Source organism: Triticum urartu, chromosome 2 (genome assembly GCF_003073215.2).
Source record: "Triticum urartu cultivar G1812 chromosome 2, Tu2.1, whole genome shotgun sequence".
Lineage (NCBI taxonomy): Eukaryota > Viridiplantae > Streptophyta > Magnoliopsida > Poales > Poaceae > Triticum > Triticum urartu.
Window position 1 is genome coordinate 489,935,372 of NC_053023.1, and position 20,225 is coordinate 489,955,596.

The 20,225-nt window shown below is 50.7% G+C and overlaps 1 protein-coding gene across 1 annotated transcript; it reads left to right on the forward strand.

The window, feature by feature from the left end:
- Positions 1 to 294: 294 nt before the first annotated feature.
- Positions 295 to 1,250, forward strand: LOC125541709 (protein SOB FIVE-LIKE 1-like). The gene has a single exon (XM_048705053.1). It carries the CDS (start codon positions 425 to 427, stop codon positions 1,085 to 1,087), a length of 663 nt encoding a protein of 220 aa, XP_048561010.1. The 5' UTR covers positions 295 to 424; the 3' UTR covers positions 1,088 to 1,250.
- The last annotated feature ends 18,975 nt before the right edge of the window (positions 1,251 to 20,225 follow it).

Sequence of the window (20,225 nt, forward strand, 5' to 3'; positions counted from 1 at the left end):
ATGAAAATGGCAAGCCTCTTATACCTTATGTAAAAAAATTACGGGTTGTGTGGGTCGGCTTGGAAGCCAGAACCAAGCGAAGCCCCAAGTTTGGATCCAAGCCGAGATGTCCCCCAGTCGTCGTGGTGTCCGCGCACGTGCACGGCTCGTTACCGTGCACTCCTCCCACGCCCATCCACATGTGCCCTTGTCCGTGGACAGGAACCAAGAAGGGAATGGGTTGCCCAGCTCAGCTGCGCCTGATATAAAACAAGTGTTTCCGCTCGCCTCGAGATCCCCACTCCACTCTCCTCATATACACTCTACTGGCCAGTTACCGAGTGCTGCAACAAGCGAGTGAACACACAGCATCGTCGCACGCCACTGCTTAGCTTAGCCAGAGAAAAGGAGAAGCCGATCTGATTCTGCTCTCATCACACACACCATGCCGGGGAGAGAAGATGGAGCCTCCGCCGACGAGGAGAGCTCGCAGTGCAGCAGCGGCTGCCAGTCCGGCTGGACCCTGTACCTGGAGCACTCCGGGTCAGGCCAACAGCAACGTCGCACGCTGCCATACGTGCAGCCCGGCGACGTCCTGAGGCAGATGCTGCCGCAGGTGGAATACTCCGACGAGGAGGAGGAGGATTCTATGGTCTCCGACGCGTCCTCCGGCCTGCCGCCGCACCTGCGCGGCGAAGAGGAGGAGCTGTTGCAAGTGCGAGGTCAGACCAACATGCCTTCACAGCAGCGTCGGTCGGCCTTCGGCGGCGACCAATGCCACTCCGGCTGGGGTGGCAGTCGTCGCACCGCGAGCCTCTCTGGCTCCCGTTCCTTCGTCTCCACGAGGTCTCGTAGTTCGGGCGAGATGAGAAGCAGGAAGAAGAGGAGGGCCGTCGTCCAACGGCAGGATGAGCCGGCGACGCGTCGCCATGGTGTCTTCGACGACGACGATGATCTCCACGACACCGCGAGTTCGTCCGGCGTCGTCGCTCCCGCAGCAGTGGTGGAAGCTATCAAGGATGGCATGGACCTGCAGCCAAGCTGCGCCTGTGCCTTCTCGGTTCGAAGCACCGGCATGCAGGGTCTCGCGATGCTGCACCATAACTGATGAAGTATAGCTAGCCAGGGAACGAGAAAGGCCTTGTTTTGTCGGCCGCATGTATAATCAGATCGCTCGATCATAACCTCACAGTTCACCTAGCTTGTTTGTTTCAAGTTATATGTACGAAGCAAATCGTCCGTAGTGGAGACAAGAACCAACAGTTTTGATCGATCTTCGTGTACTCCTAATTTTCATTACCAGGTTTTGCTTGTTTACTTTGCGTGTCTTCTTGTGCTTCCAATACTTAGGCCTTCTTAGCTATAGCCTATAGCCACACGTGCTTCCAACGAAACGCATATGCACATGCATTTTGGAGAAAAATCCTAAGACTAATGTAATGGTGTTATGAAAAGCTTTAGGTCTACTTTTTATTTCCCGGCTGGTGGGTCAGCATCGTCGACAATGTAGAACATGTCTGGAGCCAGCCAGAAAACGCCAATATCTTATCTTGAATCCATCTCGTCTTTACCATTACTTCCCTCCGTTCCAAAATAGATGACCCAACTTTATATTAACTTTGGAACTACCTTATAATCTCCGGTCGCCTAAGGAATTTTAAGAGAAGGGCCTGCATAAATGGTACTATGTACTACTGCAGAGCCTCTGTTTTGTAGTCAGGTGGCGTTCCGATTTTTCTCCTCCACGTAGATTCATTTTTTTTAGAGATCCAGCTTTTTTTTAGAACAAAGATGTCAGGGCCATCCGGCTTTAAATTAATAAAGCCCTCAACATAGGCAGCGTAGCAGAACCACATAACCCACACTTTGCAACAGACCAAAAGCGAAAAAGTCCAGGAGAGCAAACTAAACCGGAGACGGAAATAAGTACGGTACAGGGCGCGACCGGCCTAGCGAAACGAGCACGCAGGCTCGGCTGAAAGTAGAACCAAAAGGGGCTGCCCATCCCTATGAGCCAGCAGACGACGTGGACGACGGGGCGCGGGACTCGGCGTAGACAGAGCGGAGGCGGATAATCGCATGACGATGAAGATCAGAGTCCTGTTGCCTTCCCAGCGGTGTCCATTGCTGCAAGAACACGATGCATTTGAAGATAACGTCAGCAGGGTGCGAGGGAAAAACACCCTCAATGGTAAGCTTGTTACGAATATGCCAGATAGCCCATAACATGGCCGCCACACACGTCCACATGACCCGTCGCGACGAGCCTTGAAGCGAAGACAAGGAAGACACCAGCGCTGCACCGGAGCGGGGGTCCCAATCCACCCTCGCGGCGTCGCGAACCGCACTCCAAGAGAAACACGACAGAGGGCACCGGAAGAAGGCGTGATCCGCATCTTCCGGCACCCCACACAAAGTGCAAGGGCCAGAGGCGGGGCCATTGCGCTTGGAAAGGTTGATCGAGGTAGGAAGGCGGTCTTGGCAAAGTTGCCATAAAAAGACTTTGATCTTTAGAGGGATTTTAGCCTTCCATAGCCCCATGGCAGCCGAAGGAACCTGGCCGCGGGTAAGCTCTCTGTATAAGGACTTGACAGAAAATTTGCCAGAGCAAGAAAGCCTCCAAGAGACCGTGTCCGCGGAGTCAGACAGGGGAACATCCGCAATCAGCGCCCGAAGGCGATCCCACTCTGCCATCTCCGGCCCCGTTAGTTCTCTCCGAAAATTGATGTAGGGTGGAGATGAGCTAAGGGCCGAAGCAACCAATTGGTTGGGCTCAACAGCAATGGAGTAGAGTTGGCGAAATTCGGACCAAAGAGGTTGTTGGCCAATCCAAAGGTCAAGCCAAAACCGCGTGGAGCGTCCGTTGTTAACCCCGAACTTCGCACCCCTGGCGAAGAAGGGTTTAAGGGCTTGAATGGAGTTCCAGAAGGGGGACCCACGAGGGGCCGCCTCAAAGAAACTCCCATTTGGGAAGTATTTCGCACGGAGAAGGTCGATCCAGAGGACAGTCTCACCCTGAGACATCTTCCACATCCATTTGCACATGAGTGCAATGTTCATCAGCTTGGAGTTGATGATCCCAAGGCCCCCTGGGCTTTAGGTCTGCAAACGGCCTGCCATTTAACCATATGGTATTTCCGTTTAGGACCCGCTCCTTCCCAAAAGAAGCGGGACCGCGGGGTATCCAACTTAATGTGTACCTCGTCCGCCAGCATGAACAAACCCATGGCAAACATAGGTAAGGATGAGAGGCTCGAGTTGGTTAAGATAAGTCTAGCCCCTGAAGACATAAATCTCCCTCTCCATGGACACACCCTATCCGCTACCTTGGAGGTGAGAGGTTCCCAATCAGCGATCGAACACTTCTTCGCCGCGATCGGGAGGCCGAGGTATGTGAACGGAAATTGGCCAAGTTTGCAATTGAGCAAGTTGGCAACCCGCTGGCTCTCAGCCATGTCCATCCCTATGGACATTACTTCACATTTGTGAAAGTTGATTTTTAGCCCTGACATGAGTTCGAAACACAGCAGAATGGCTTTGACCGTTGCAATACTGTGAGTGTCGGGCTCGAAAAGGAGGAGTGTGTCATCCGCGTATTGCAGGTGAGACACCCCCCCGGGATCAGGTTGCCCATCACTCCCCTGATGTGGGCAGCTATACGGGCTTTGTCTAGCATGGCGCCCAAGACGTCGGCCACAAAATTAAACAGCAACGGCGAGGCTGGGTCCCCTTGCCGCAGCCCACGCTTGTTGCGAAAGAAGTTCCCTACTTCTCCGTTCACTGCAATCGCCGTTTGGCCTCCCGAGACCAATTGCATCATACGGTGAACCCAAACCGACAAGAATCCCCGGTCCAGGAGAACCTGTCGGAGAAACTCCCAGTTCACGCGGTCGTAAGCCTTTTCGAAGTCCAGTTTCAGTAGGATCACGGGCTGACAAGCACGTTTAAGGGAGTGCACAATCTCATTTAAGGCCAGCGGCCCTTCCAAGATGTTGCGCCCCCGAATAAAGGCCGATTGGTTCCTACTAATAATACGGTGAGCTACCGGAGTCAGGCGGGTTGAGCAAGCTTTCGCATAAATTTTAAACGGAACATTAATCAACGCAATAGGACGAAAGAGCCTAATATGATCCGCGCCCAGAACTTTGGGGATCAGAGAGAGAACCCCAAAGTTTAGGCGAGAGATATCTACCGTTCCCCGCATAAAACCATTGCAAACGTCAAAAATAGGCCCTTTGAGCACTTGCCAGAACCGTTTGAACATCGCCACCGGCCACCCATCCGGCCCGGGAGCGGTGTCCGATTTCATGCCCAGCGTCGCCTTGTCAATCTCTTCCGGGGTGAAGGCCAGACCCAGGCCCTCATTTTCCGCATCCGTGACCCGCAGCGCAGGGTCCCACACGTCCGCCCTAAGCCGGGCCCGGGATTCCTGCCTGGAACCCATGAGATGGATGTAAAAATCATAAATGTGTCGTACGATATTTTGTTGCCGCAAAATGAGCCCCTGCTCAGATTGCAAGCGCGGGATTGCACATTTGCGACGACGGCCATTTGCATAGGCGTGAAAAATACTTGGTATCCGCGTCACCCTTGAGCGTCCACTTGATTCCTCCACGTCTACGCCAGTACTCCTCCTCAGCCCGGAGGAGGGACTCAACCTGGGCCTCAAGCGCGTAGCGCTGCTTCGAGAAGGTCTGCACGTCTGCCACAGCGTCCATCTGAGCAAGGTCAGCAGTCAAACGCGAGCGAAGCAACTTATCGTCGCGCCCCTGGTTAGCCCCCCACCCTTTAAGGGCCACACGCAGGCCCGCGCCTGCAGCAATTCAGAACTCCATCGGCCCGCGTACGCGCCCGATCCGGGCGACGCAATTCTCCCAATTCGATAGGAAGATTTTCTCAAAGTCCGAAGACTCTAACCACGCGGTTTCAAAGAAGAAACGAGGACTGCGTTTTAGCCTTTCCTCCCCCGAGGAGAGAATGAGGGGGACGTGGTCCGACCCTATCCTCGTTTCGGCGTGCAAGGAGCAAAGAGGAAACAACGCCTCCCACTCCGGGGACATAAAAACCCTGTCCAAAACCGACCGCACCGGTGTAAGTTGTTTGTTGGTCCAGGTATAGCGTGCCCCCACGCGAGCCACTTCCCTAAGGGCCATAGCTGCAATTGCACTATTAAACATGGACACCCTTGTCCAATTAATAATACCATTGTTTTTATCCGCTCCCGAACGGATTAAGTTGAAATCCCCTCCCACAAGCAGAGGAAGGTTTCGCGTGCCCAAAGACGCAACCTTTGCCTGGAGTTCTCCCAAGAACTCGAGCGAGCGCGAGTGATCGGCCGGGCCGTAAACCACAATCACCTCCCACTCGCGGAGAGTTGCACGGTGGCGCACGTGGGCCGACAGAAAGAAGCGGCCAGCATCCCATGCCACCACCTCCAGGCAAACTAGGTTGATGCCTAGCAACATGCCTCCCGAGTGCCCGACCGCCGGCACCCAATGCCAAACAAAACGCTCCAGCGGGTCAACAGTTAGCAGGTCCCGATGATTGAAATCAGTCTTGATGGTTTCCTGCAGGCCAACTACATCGATCGCCTCGTTTCGAATGAACTCTTTTAGCTGGGTCCGCCTCCCAGCGTGGCCGAAGCCCCGGATATTCCAGAATATGTAACGCATTAGATAATGCGATTGCGGAGGCGGATACCGCGAGCGGTCACCGCTTTGGCCACGCGCCGTGTCTTGGCAAGACGACGGTTGGAGGGGGACGACGCAGCCCCTGCTGCTCTATCCTCCTGATCGGGCCGCGCAACAGTCACAAGAGAAGCCCCTGCTTCTTCTGCGACTGGCGCAACGCGGGCCAACGCTGCCTGGGCGAGCGCGGCCTGCGTGATTTCCTTAGCACGGATAAGAGAAAGAACTTCGCGCGCTTCCCCCTCGTCAGACATCCTAACACCACTATCCGCTAAGATACCCCCAAGCACTCATCAGAATAATCGTCGAAGATAGTAAAGCGTGGCACGGGATTACCTTATGGTGAAGATCCAGCCTTTCACCATATATTAAACAGAAAAGTCGCTGGAAAACAATGCGAGTAATCAAAAGATCAGCGTGGATAAGAGAAACACAAAAACGGGGCGGTGAGCTAAAGTCTCTCCGCCTAGCTGGGTCCCCAGAGGAGAGGGGTCTCTAAACATGGAGGCACAGCAAGGCGCCAAAGCTCATTGTCTCTCAACTTCGGGCTTTTGTTAAGCGCATTAACAGGTTCCATGCAAAAACAAAACTAAATTAACAGGTTTTGGATGAATTTGGCCGGTGGATCCCGGCAAGGTTTTGGAGAGAACATTGATTAGCATCTCCAAGCTTGCATTAACTTGTTAGACATCAAGCTGCACTTGCAAGCATGCCAAGTTGCAAGACAAGTCAAAAGGACGTAGGCGCGGGAGGATAGAGACGCGAGGATGCTTCCTCTCCCTTGTTTCGCTCGGCTCGATCCCGTTCCCGTTCCCGTCGCCTCGTGCAGCGCAGCCACGTTTGACCCGGTCTCGCGGCACAGGCACACGCGTGCGTGGCGCCATGTGCGCGGACATCGGCAGTGGCGTCGGCCAGCCACGCCACGCACCCACGGCCGTGCCGTGGCACATGCCGCTGCAGCCGGCCGTCGGGCGCGCGCACGGGGGCTCACGTGGCGCGCCGCATCTGCACGCGTGCGCACGATCGGCTGCGGCGTCGGCGTGCTCGCTCACATGCGCCGTCCCGGCGCCCCAGCGCTCGCGCATGCGCTGCGGCGGTCTTCGATCGTGCCCCGTCTCCTCTGATCTTAATTCTCATGGAATGGTGCATCGGCTCTTGTTTATCCTTGCTGGTGCCCCGAGCCCGATGCACATGCACGCGTATGTGCCGTGCTTTTGTGTTTTATCCCGGTGCGTGCACGGAGTACAGTACAGTACAGCGCGGCACTAGCTAGAGATGAGCACGAATCCAAGGTCGTACTAGTACGTACTGAGATGCAATTCAAGTGGCTTCTCGCGGGAATCCGGGTCTGTCATATGGCATGGCACGCGGGGCGGAGGCTGTCCATGTTAGATGACGTGGGGACCTGGACACCTGGTCGCGCCACCACAAAGTGGACACCGCCAAACTGCTGCCTGATCTGTCTTGATCTACAGTACTGTATGCACATAGCAGCCCAGAAGCTGAGCCGAGCCGAGCCGAGCAGAGCCCGGATGTTGCTACAACCGAGCCATCCAAGTCGGCATGTCTGGCATGCTCTACCCCTGTTGATGCTCGTTTTTTCGAGGGTCTAGCACATATGCCCGTGCGTCACAACAAGAGAGATATTTTTTTACGAGAAGCAATGGGAGAGAAATGATTTGTCCTCCGAAAACAACCTCCGCAGCGGTGATCGACAGAGCGAAGAGTTGCGGTCTTTTCGTTGGTCATGTTTGGCCCATGAGATCTTGATAGTGGTGCGGTTGGTCGGTGTCTCACGACGACGTAGCCGGAGGGATTACTGTCGGGGTTATGATCCTGACAATAAGTACTAGGGGTACGAAAGAGGGGCAGAGCCTAGCTACGCCGCAAGTGTAACACTCGGTGTTTACGAGTTCAGACCCCTCTCGGAGGAGGTAACATCCCTACATCTCATGCCCTGAGACTTGTTTTCTCTTGGGGGGTGTGATTACAGAAAGTGCTTAACCCTGGAGCAGAGAGAGAAGGTGGCTTATATATAGTGCGTCGCTACCTCTCCACCTCCATGTTGCAAGGGTGAATAAAGTCTCATAACTACGGCAATTACTAGTATAAATAGCCACAAATATGGCAGTTACAGGTAACGGTAGCCTTGACTAAGCTTAAAGCCTCGCTTAAGACTACTCAGCCATTGCAGCTCCACGTCGTCCCTTCACCTTCCTTGTCCGAGTGGTGATCGCCGGGCCGACTGGAGGGAAGACGTCCGAGTGCCGTTGGTGCGTCCGAGTGGACTTCCAGTTGTACGCATCCGAATGCGTCTATGGTCCGGAGACCTACCAATGATGGTGTGGGGCCCTAGGCGGGGCCTAGATGATGGATCCTTGACCCTACTTGTAGTAAGTGACCTCATCATTAGCCCCCAAATCGGTTGATGTTTCGTAGAGCAAGCGGACCGAGCTTCTCGGTTATGTCCGAGTGCTTCAAGGGCTCTTGGAATATGTTTCCGAGTCGTGGTCAGATGCGCCTTGGACGAAAACGCAACAGATTGTGGACTAAAGGGTTTCCGAATGATCGTACATTGTCGATCGCCGAGAAAAACTTGGTGGCACTCATATATCTGTCAGGAGAGATAGGCTTGGGTCTGAGTGTGGACATGCCAAAAAAACTAGTGGCGATGTCGGCGCGGTCTGACTCTCCCGGGAGATGCCACTCTTATCCCAGGGGAATGCCAATGCGGGCCATCTACGAGTCCAAGTTTGATGCGCCTTGGAGCCTAGTGAAAGGGCCAAGTTAACCTACGGAGGGGCATCAAGCTCATCTCATAGAAATCCTGATGGTGACTACAGCCGGGTGTTTTACGTGTTCGAGTGCACGGTCCCCACAGAGGGTGGTCAGTTGGGCTGACAAACGTCCTTTGGGAAAGGAATGGTGGGAAATCAATCGGGTTGATTCGCCACGGTAATTCTGGGATTCGGAATTGAGCGTGCGCGCGCAGAACCGGTAACATCATGGATTAGTGGGGAAATGGGGCAGGACGCCTTGGTTTTTGCCCCCGAAATTTGCCACGTGCCATGATTGTTTTGTGCGCACTGCCGCCGCGGGTGCCATCAATCCAGGGATCTGCGGCTGAGGATCCGTGGTGTGATTTTTTACTTGAGGTATAAAAGATTTTGGGGCTAGGGTTATTCCCTCAGATCCCCTTTTCTTCTCATCTCCTCTTCTTCACTTCTCCACTCGTCCGCTCACCATGCGTGTCAGAGCACTCAAGGCCATGGCGAAGGACTCCACGAAAAAGTTGGAGAAGGCGAAGAAGTCCACAGAAAAGCTGGAGAAGGCGAAGAAGGCCGAGAAGGCCACGTCGTCGAGCTCGGTCCCCCCGACAGGCAGCGCCTCGGGGGATTGGATCCCCTCGCACATCTCGACAAAGTGGTTAGAGGACCTCACCGCGGAGGGGCTCATTCCGACGGATGGGTGGAGGCGTCCCAAGGCAGGCGAGGTCGAGCCGGCGCTGCAGGAGGTCGAGCGCGTTCTCTTGGTGACCCACATCGATCGAGGTTTCTTGATGCCTCCTCACCCCTTCTTTCGAGCTTTCTTGGATTTTTTTGGGGTGCAGCTCCAGCATCTCCCTCCGAAATGTCGTCTTCTATCTTTCTGCCTTTGTTTCTCTTTGCGAAAACTTCATTGGTTGCCACTCGCATTGGGGTCTCTTCAAGCATATTTTCACGTGCCGGTCAATGACTACAAAGAAGGACTCATCGACTGGTGAGAAGACCCACGTCACCCAGCTATGCGGAGGCTTGGGGATTCAGCTCGGGGATGGCAGTGCTTTCCCAAGATGAGCTTCTCCAATTCCATCAACGGGTGGCAGGGGACTTGTGTTGGGGAATGAGGGAGTCCTGGATTAGGGGGTCTCCGGATAGCCGGACTGTATCCTTTGGCCGGACTGTTGGACTATGAAGATACAAGATTGAAGACTTCGTCCTGTGTCCGGATGGGACTCTCCTTGGCGTGGAAGGCAAGCTTGACAATACGGATATGTAGATCTCCTCCCTTGTAACCGACTTTGTGTAACCCTAGCCCCCTCCGGTGTCCATATAAACCAGAGGGTTTAGTCCGTAGGACAACACACAATCATACCATAGGCTAGCTTCTAGGGTTTAGCCTCTTCGATCTCGTGGTAGATCAACTATTGTAATACTCATATCATCAAGATCAATCAAGCAGGAAGTAGGGTATTACCTCCATCGAGAGGGCCGAACCTGGGTAAACATCATGTCCCATGCCTCCTGTTACCATCCGTCTTAGACGCACAGTTCGGGACCCCCTACCCGAGATCCGCCGGTTTTGACACCGACGTTGGTGCTTTCATTGACAGTTCCACTGTGTCGTCATCATAAGGAGGGATGGCTCGTCTCGTTGTCAAGAACAACATCACCTCTGGGGGAGCCCTGGCTGTAGGCCAAACTCTCCGACTAGGCGGCTTCGTCATGACCGCCCGCTCGGCCGCTGCGTCGATGATGACTTCTCAGGACATCAAAAATAGCCTCCACGTCGGCTCGAAATTCACCGAGCAGATGGATCCAATGGAGCTCTCCTCTTTGAATGAACTCTTGGATCGCATCGTCGCTCTGGGAGTTGCTACGGACTATGACCGGATTGGGCTTAAACCCGACCAAAGGGAGATTAACTCTCCATCGGTCACCCATCAGATAGCGGTGGTGGAGGAGGAACGCGGCGAATCTTCCTCTATCCCGAGGACGAACTATGTCCGGATTCCCGAGCTCTCCGAGCCGGATACTCGTCCACGGGAGGACATCGCCCTAACCCTGAACCTAGAATCAGGCAGTATGCCGAACCTGCGGGGAAACATCCCGGAGCCCGAACTTCCTAGATCGGAAACTCCCCCGCCCCTGGGTCTCAGATTGGGTCAAGGTCTGGACTTAAATCCACCCACCCACCCAGATATAAATGATCTTTCCCACATTAGGCAATAGCCCCAAGAGACAGTACATCACTATTGGGCCAGATTCCTCCTTGTAATGAACAAGGTCAAGGACTATCGCGAGGAAGACGCAATTTCATTCTTTTGCAACAATTGCACGGACAAGGGAATCCTCAATGCCATAAGTCACCGTGACATAGAACACTTTGCTGACTGGGCGGCCATAGTATGGAAGTATTGTGCGATGGAAAGCGCCTGGAAAACCCAAACAAAAATTTGGGATAATCCGGCTCTGACAAAACCCCCAGTCCGACCTAAAAGGGTGCACTCTCATAAGTCGCCCGACTCAATTACAAAGAAGCAAAAGCCCAATACAGGGCGTGGAACCGTATTGGAGGGATGGCTTAGTGGGCCCTGCAAAATTCATAGTACAACGGATACCATACCAACACACGGCCTTAGAGCATGTTGGGTACTCCGGCAGGTGGCCAAGAGTGGCGAGGATCTCCTCAATCAAAACACCACAGAGCACCATCCCATGGGTAACAATACAGTATTGACAGTCTTCGAGACCTTCGCCTCAAATAATAGGCGTAAGCGAGCACTCCGCAGCCTTGCCGAAGTCTGCCATGTGGCAGTAATAAATCCATGGAGCGACACGGCTATCACCTTCAATGCCAGTGACGAACCTAAATTCCGAACAGCCCGAGCACCAGCCGCCTTGGTCCTCAGTCCAATTGTGGACGGCTTTCGGCTTACTAAAGTGCTCATGGACGGCGGCAGCAGATTAAACCTCATTTATGAGGAGACTCTTCAAAAAATGGAAATAGACAAAAACTGTATTGAGCAAAGTAGCACGACCTTCCGAGGAATCATGCCCAGTCGAGAGGCACGTTGCGCTAGGAAAATCACACTAGATGTGGTATTCGGCACTCCGGAGAATTACAGGTCCGAAGAAATTACATTCCAAGTGGCCCCGTTCAGTAGCGGATACCACGCCCTTCTAGGGCGGGAGGCAATCACGATCTTCCAAGCCATACCCCATTACGGGTACATGAAGCTCAAAATGCCCAGGCCTAATGGAATCATCACTCTAGCTAGTGATCCGGACATAGCACTCCGCGCCGAGAACAAAACAGCCGCACTGGCCCTCGAGGCATTATCCGAAGCCCTTGTGGCGGAGGAATTAACCGTGCTGCGCTCCACAGTGGACAGGGACGGCGTGATACTCGACAAAAGATCCAAGTACACCTCTTTTAAACCAGCAGATGAAATAGTCAAATTCCTAGTCCATCCAATAGACCCCACAAAAACAGCATCGATCGGGGCACAGTTAAACCCCGCTGTAGACGCCGCACTATGGGAGTTCCTGCGCGAGAATTGGGACATATTCGCCTGGTATCCTTCAGACATGCCAGGAATCCCATGCAAGCTGGCCGAGCATAGCCTTAACATTCTAAAGGGATTCAAGCCGGTCAAGCAGACTCTTCAGCGTTTCTCCGAACCTAAGCGGCAAGCCATGGGAGAGGAGCCAGCCAGGTTACTGGAGGCCGGATTCATTAGAGAAATAAAACATCCGGACTGGCTAGCAAACCTGGTAATGGTACCAAAGAAGGACAAATCCTGGCGCCTATGCGGCGACTTCAAGGACCTTAATAAGGCTTGCCCAAAGGATCCCTTCCCCCTCCCTCGCATCGATCAAATTATCGACGCCACCGTAGGACACGACTCATTGTGCTTCCTCGATGCATACTCCGGTTACCACCAAATTAAGATGGCGGAGTCCGATCAAGCCGCAACGGCATTTATCACTCCATACGGTCCCTTTGTTTTAACACAATACCCTTCGGGCTCAAAAACGCCGGTGCAACATATCAACGCATGATTCAGACATGTCTGGAAAAGCAGATCGGCAAAACAATGGAGGCATACGTAGATGATGTGGTCGTTAAAACCAGACACGTCGACTCCTTAATAGACGACTTGAGGCTCACATTCGACAATCTCCGAACATACGAGATTAAGCTCAATCCGAAAAAGTGCGTTTTCGGCGTACCCACCGGAAAACTCCTGGGCCTCATAGACTCCAGTAGAGGAGTTGAAGCAAATCCGGCTAAAATCTGAGCTCTGTCGCAGTTTTCTATCCCAACTGACCTCAAGCAAATCCGGAAGTTAACTGGATGTGTGGAGGCCTTAAGCCGCTTTATCTCCCGATTAGGAGAAAAAGCACTCCCCCTTTATCGCCTTCTTCAGCGCACCGAACACTTCGAGTGGACGGACGCAGCCACGGTCGGATTGGAAGAGATAAAAGCCATCCTGGCCACCAACCCAATCTTGGCTGCACCAAACGTCGGCGAACCAATGCTGTTATATATAGCGGCAACTCACCAAGTTGTATGCGCAGTGCTCGTCGTCGAACGAGAGACGGACGGACATAAATTCCCACTTCAAAAGCCGGTATATTATGTATCAACTGTCCTCTCACTCCATGCAAATCACGGTACCCACATTATCAAAAGATAGCATACACGGTATTCATGGCATCCCGGAAATTACGACACTACTTTCAAGAGTGTTCAATCACGGTGGCCTCAGAAGTACCACTCAACGACATAATAAACAACCATGATGCCATGGGCCGGATTGCCAAATGGGCTATCGAGCTCCTCCCGTTTGACATAACATATAGACCACGGCGAGCCATTAAGTCGCAAGTACTGGCCGATTTCGTCGCCGAATGGACAAAAGCCGAACTCCCTAAAGAGTACGGCACATACTCCAATTGGATCATGCACTTTGACAGCTCTAAAATGCTGGCTGGTCTGGGGGCTGGCGTCGTCCTAACGTCCCCCACCGGAGATACAGTCCAATACGTACTCCAAATACTGTATACAGACTCCAACAACGCAGCCAAATATGAGGCCCTATTACATGGTCTCCGGATGGCAGTTTCCATGGCCATTCAACGCCTGGAGGTGCGGGACTCGAACCTCGCAATATCTCAAATAAATGGAGACTTCGATGCCAAGGATCCGAAAATGGCGGCATATCGCAACGCCGTCCTCAAAATGTCAGCTCGATTCGAGGGGCTTGAATTCCACCATGTGGCTCGGGAAAACAATCAGGCGACGGATATCCTCGCCTGTATCGGTGCTAAGCGCAATCCTGCCCCACCGTGGAAAGGCTGTTTGAGCCATCCGTGGTATGGGAAGGGGACACCGGTAACAATAGTTCGGACCCGGCCACAACACCAGATACCGAACATTCTCACACAATCGGAGGCTCTGCCATCGAAATAACACCTTCAGCCCACGTGATAATGGCCGTCATCGCCCCGTGGACAAAACCATTCCTAGCCTACCTAACCAGGCAAGAACTACCCGAGGACCAAAATGAGGCACGCTGCATAGTGCGGCGATCTAAAGCCTACAAGGTCCACGAGGGAGAGCTTTATAAGAAAACCACTACCGGAGTCTTTCAAAGGTGCATCTCCGAAGAGGAAGGGCGGAAGCTTTTGGCAGAAATCCATGCTGGACTCGGCGGCCACCACGCCGCAGCCTGGGCCCTTGTAAGCAAGGCCTTCCGTACAGGTTTCTATTGGCCGACGGCCCGAGCAGATGCACAGTATCCGGTCCAACATTGAGTCGGTTGCCAGCTTTTTGCAAACCAAAGCCATATGCCGCCCACCGCTCTCCAAACAATCCCCATTACTTGGCCCTTTGCGGTCTGGGGGCTTGATATGGTCGGACCCCTTAAAGGGGGAACCCATAAGAAAAAATACTTACAGGTCATGGTGGATAAATTCACCAAATGGATAGAAGCCAAACCCGTTAAAACGGCTGAATCCGGACCGGTGATAGACTTCATATCTGGGGTTATACACCGTTATGGCATCCCCCACAGCATCATCACTGACAACGGCACGAACTTTACAGCAGACGAGGTAAAACTTTGGTGCAGCAACATCGGCATGAAGCTCGATTATGCTTCTGTCTATCACCCGCAAACTAACGGTCAAGTCGAGCGAGCAAATGATCTTATCATAAGCGGCATCAAACCCAGATTAGTGTGGTCCTTAAAGGAATCAAACATGAACTGGGTAGAGGAGCTCGACTCCGTACTATGGGGGCTACGGACCACGCCGAATCGCACTACCGGATACACACCATTTTTATGGTGTACGGCACAGAGGCGGCTCTGCCTTGCGACATAATTCATGACTCACCTCGAGTGCGCATGTACGAAGAAAAATAGGTCGAGATCGATCAGCAGGATAGTTTGGACGCCCTGGAGGAGCAGCGCAACGTGGCAAAAGCCCGTTCCGCATTCTATCCGCAACATGCTCGAAGGTATTAAAGAAGAGAAGTATGGGCCAAAACCTATAACGTTGGCGAACTAGTTCTACGCCTTCCGGAGAAGAAAAAGAACAAGCTCAAGCCCAAATGGGAAGGTCCCTTCATTATTGACCAGGTTCTGACCGCTGGAGCGTACCGTCTGCGGGATGTATCGGATAATCGACTCGAGCCAAACCCATGCAACATAGCCAGACTCCAAAGATTCTACGTCTAGTGCCGGACTCTATGTTCGTCTCCTTACCTCCGTCAATTTTTTGCATATCAATTATCTGTCTTTTCTCTATTTCTCTCTTCTTTTTTCTTCTCCTCAAGGCCTTAAAAGGCTAACTTGTGTCTTGGTTACACAATCTTGACACGCTAACCGCGCTCATTATACCTGGGGGCTTCTTATACAGAAGCTTAATATAACTATTTTTCTAGGCTTTATGCCCCACACATGTGTTATTCTTCCACATGTACCTTTTTCGCCATTATATGCATCGATATGACTTAAGTTTTGGCCAAGTTGGGTTGCCTGGCTCTTGTATTTATGCCATACGTTCTCATTAATTCGGCTAGGGCATAAGGGGAGCACCTCTGCAATTGTTACTACTGGGTCAGCCGGATGTGTACCTCAGACTGGGTGAAGCCGAAAGCTAGCGTTCTTAAGGAAATATTCGGTCGATGAGCAAAAGATGACTTTTATTTATTTTGATACATGCCCCCAGATGTTTATAGCCTGCGTCTCTTTTCGCAGTTCGGACATGCACATTAGGGCATGCATACCCAGGGAAAGGAACCCTTAACGGAACTATTCTCCCTGGAAGATGTTTCTTACTATCCATGTAATATAACATAGCTAGTTGGGTACTTGTCTGTTCAAGCACTTATGAATAAGGAAATATAATAATAACCACTTTATTATTGCCTCTAGGGCATATTTCCAACAGTCTCCCACTTTCACTAGTCAATAATCTAGTATTACATGGTAATGGATCTAACACCCATATAGTTCTGGTGTTGATCATGTTTTGCCCGTGGAAGAGGTTTAGTCAAAGGATCTGCAATATTCAGATCCATATGTACTTTGTAAATGTTTATGTCCTCCTCCTTGACTGCATCGCAGATGGAGTTGAAGCGTCGCTTTATGTGTCTGGTCCTCTTGTGAAACCTTGGTTCCTTGGCTTGAGCAATGGTATTAGTGATGTCACAAAAAAGAGTCATTGGATTTAGTACACTGGGCACAACACCAAGATTTGTCATGAACTGCTTCATCCAGACACCTTCCTTCGCTGCCTCCGAGGCAGCTATGTACTCCGCTTCGCATGTAGAATCAGCTACCATGCTTTTCTTGGAACTGCACCAGCTTGCCGCTCCTCCATTCAGAATATATACGTATTCGGTTTGAGACTTAGAGTCATCCGGATCAGTGTCAAATCTTGCACCGACGTAACCCTTTACGATGAGCTCTTGATCACCTCCATAAACGAGAACCATTTCCTTAATCCTTTTCAGGTACTTAAGGATATTCTTGACCGCTGTCCAATGTTCCATTCCTGGATTACTTTGAAACCTTCCAGCCATACTTATGGCAAGGCTGACATCTAGTCTTGTGCATAGCATCACATACATGATAGATCCTATGGCAGAAGCATAGGGGATGACACTCATCTTTTCTCTATCCTCTGTAGTCGCTGGGCATTGAATCTTACTCAACTTCACACCTTGCCAGAAAGGCAAGAACCCCTTCTTGGATTGATCCATTTTGAACTTCTTCAAAATCCTACCAAGGCATGTGCTTTGTGAAATTCCTATCAACCATCTCGATCTATCTCTATAGATCTTGATGCCTAATATGAAAGCAGCTTCTCCTACGTCCTTCATTGAAAATCTCTTGTTCAAATATTCCTTCATGTTTTACAAAAGTTCTATATTGTTTCCAATCAACAATATGTCATCCACATATAATATTAGAAACGCTATAGAGTTCCCACTCACTTTCTTGTAAATACAAGATTGTCCGAAAACTTGTGTAAACCCAAACGCTTTAATCACCTCATCAAAGCGCAGATTCCAACTTTGAGATGCTTGCACCAGTCTAAATGGACCACTGGAGTTTGCACACTTTGTCAGCATTCTCTGGATTGAAAAAACCTTCCAGTTGCATCATATACAACTCTTCCTTAAGGAAACCATGAAGGAACGCGGTGATGTCACTTGAACTACGTCGGTATTTCCCCAAAGAAGAAGGGATGAAGTAGCACAACTACGATAGGTATTTCTCTCAGTTATGAAACCAAGGTTATCAATCCAATAGGAGAACCAAGCAATACTATGTAAATGGCACCTGCACACAAAGAACAAATACTTGCAACCCGACGCATAAGAGGGGTTGTCAATCCCTCCACGGTAAAAAGATAGATAAATTTGTGGTAGATTGAATAAATAGCTCACGATAAAACATAAAATAAAAAGTGCAGCAAGGTATCTTTGGGTTTTTGGAATAATAGATCTGAAAATAAAAGCGAATAAAATAGGTCTAAAAGCAAATATGATAAAGAATAGACCCGGGGCCGTAGATTTCACTAGTGGCTTCTCTCAAGAAATAGCACACGGTGGGTAAACAAATTACTGTTGGGCAATTGATAGAACCTCAAATAATTATGATGATATAGTAACGCCCTCGATGCGGCTATATCTCCTATGTGTCGAAGCACGACTTAGAGGCATAACCGCATTGAAAGCAATGTCGCAAGTAAGGTAATCTTCACAACAACCCATGTAAATAGATAATAAGGGGAAAGGTACATAGTTGGCTTACACGCGCCACGTCACACAAAGTACATAAATAGCATTACAATCATCCAATACACTCATGGTCCGACTACGGTACCAAAATAAAAGATCAACCCCAACATGCGACACGGTCCCGATCGCCCCAACTGGGCACCACTACTGATCATCAGGGAAAGACACATAGTAACGGCGTGAGTCTTCATCGAACTCCCACTTGAGCTCAAGCACATCATCAGGAACGGAGTCATCGGGCCCTGCATCTGGTTTGGAAGTAATCTGTGAGCCACGGGGACTCAGCAATCTCGCACCCTCGCGATCAAGACTATTTAAGCTTATAGGTAAGGCAAGGTAATATGTGGAGCTGCAGCAAGCGACTAGCATATATGGTGGCTAACCTGTTCGCAAAAGAGAGCGAGAAGAGAAGGCAAAGCACGAACGAAGAACTATAGAACAACCTATAACTCCAACACCGTGTTCACTTCCCGGACTCCGCCGAGAAGAGACCATCACGGCTACTCACGCAGTTGATTCATTTAATTTAAGTTAAGGTTCGAGTTATCTACAACCGGACATTAACAAATTCCCATCTGCCCATAACCGCGGGCACGGCTTTCGAAAGTTCAAATCCCTGCAGGGGAGTCCCAACTTAGCCCATCACAAGCTCTCACGCTCAACGAAGGATAAACCTTCTCCCGAGACATTCCGATCAGACTCGGTATCCCGGTTCTACAAGACAACTTTGACAATGGTAAAACAAGTCTAGCAACACCGCCCGAATGTGCCGACAAATCCCGATAGGAGCTGCACATATCTCGTTCTCAGGGCACACCGGATAAGCTAAGCGTACGGGAGCCAACGTAACCCAAGTTTCCAAGGGACGGCCCCGCACGGTGCTCTGGGTTGGACCAACGCTTAGAGAAGCACTGGCCCGGGGGTTTAAAATAAAGATGACCCTTGAGTCCATGAAACCCAAGGGAAAAAGGCTAGGTGGCAAATGGTAAAACCAAGGTTGGGCATTGCTAGAGGAGTTTTATTCAAGGCGAACTGTCAAGGGGTTCCCATTATCACCCAACCGCGTAAGGAACGCAAAATCCGGGAACATAACACCGATATGACGGAAACTGGGGCGGCAAGAGTGGAACAAAACACTAGGCAAAAGGCCGAGCCTTCCACCCTTTACCAAGTATATAGATGCATTAAGATAAAAATATAATATAGTGATATCCCAACAAATAAACAATGTTCCAACAAGGAACGGTCTCCAATCTTCACCTGCAACTAGCAACGCTATAAGAGGGGCTGAGCAAAGCGGTAACATAGCCAATCAACGGTTTGCTAGGACATGGTGGGTTAGAGGTTGGACATGGCAATTTGGGAGGCATGATAAGCAAGTGGTAGGCATCGTAGCATAGGCATAGCAAAAGAGCGAGCATCTAGCAAGCAAAGATAGAAGTGATTTCGAGGGTATGATCATCTTGCCTGCAAAGTTGTCAGAGTTGACTTGATCCTCGTAAGCAAACTCAACGGGCTCCTCGGTAGCGAAATCATCTCCCGGCTCTACCCAGACAAGACAAACAAGCAAAAGGAACACAATCAACCACGTGCAAAGCTCAATCAACATGATGCAAACATGGTATGCTATGCGGGATGCGATATGTGATGCATATGCAAGATTTGACAAGGAATGACTGAACCTGGCCTCAACATGGAAATCCAAGAGTGCCACTGGAAAACTGAGGTGATTTCGGTTGAAATCGATATAAAGAACACCGGAATCGGATGCACGGTTTGGAAATGGCAAGCAAAACAAATATGGCACCGGTGTGCGATAAACAGCAAGTAGCCATCTAGATGCATCAAGATAATTATGCTAAAGCACTCAAACCTGGCAACAAAATACTGAGCTACGGCCAATTCATCCATTAACAGAGCTACGGCCAATTCATCCATTAACAGGTTCAAACAAGCATGGCAAAAGTGCAAATAATAAACAGGTTTCAGACTTAGTGAAATTAACACAAGTCTGGAATTTCAGATCAGGTAGCACACTTTGGAGCATGAACAATATATGCTACATGAACTTAACATGGCAAAGCAAGGTATGGCATGGAGCTACTCAAAGATCTTAACATAAGTCCCTTAGTGACCTTGCGCCAAAAGGGATTAGAAAATACAATTGCAAGCATGTGAACATGGCAAAAACATAATCAGATCTCAGACTTGGTGAAAAACTGGAGCATGCAAATATGTTAACGAGTAGGCATGTTCACGAGGTCGATGCACTCACTACAGAGCAAGGCATGACAATATAAGCATACACCCATCAAGAATACATATCATAGAAGCTAGACATGGCAAGAACAACATCATAGCATGCACGGATCAACAACAACATCCTCGGCAAAATCGCTAACAAGTAGATAATCTGCCAGGAATTATGAAATAGCAAAAGTAGAGCTCGATTGACTCAAGCTAGGTTGTTCCACAATT

What these genes read in the sequence shown, in the direction of transcription:
- LOC125541709 (XM_048705053.1), top strand. Translation starts at nt 425, where the DNA reads ATGCCGGGGAGAGAAGATGGAGCCTCCGCCGACGAGGAGAGCTCGCAG.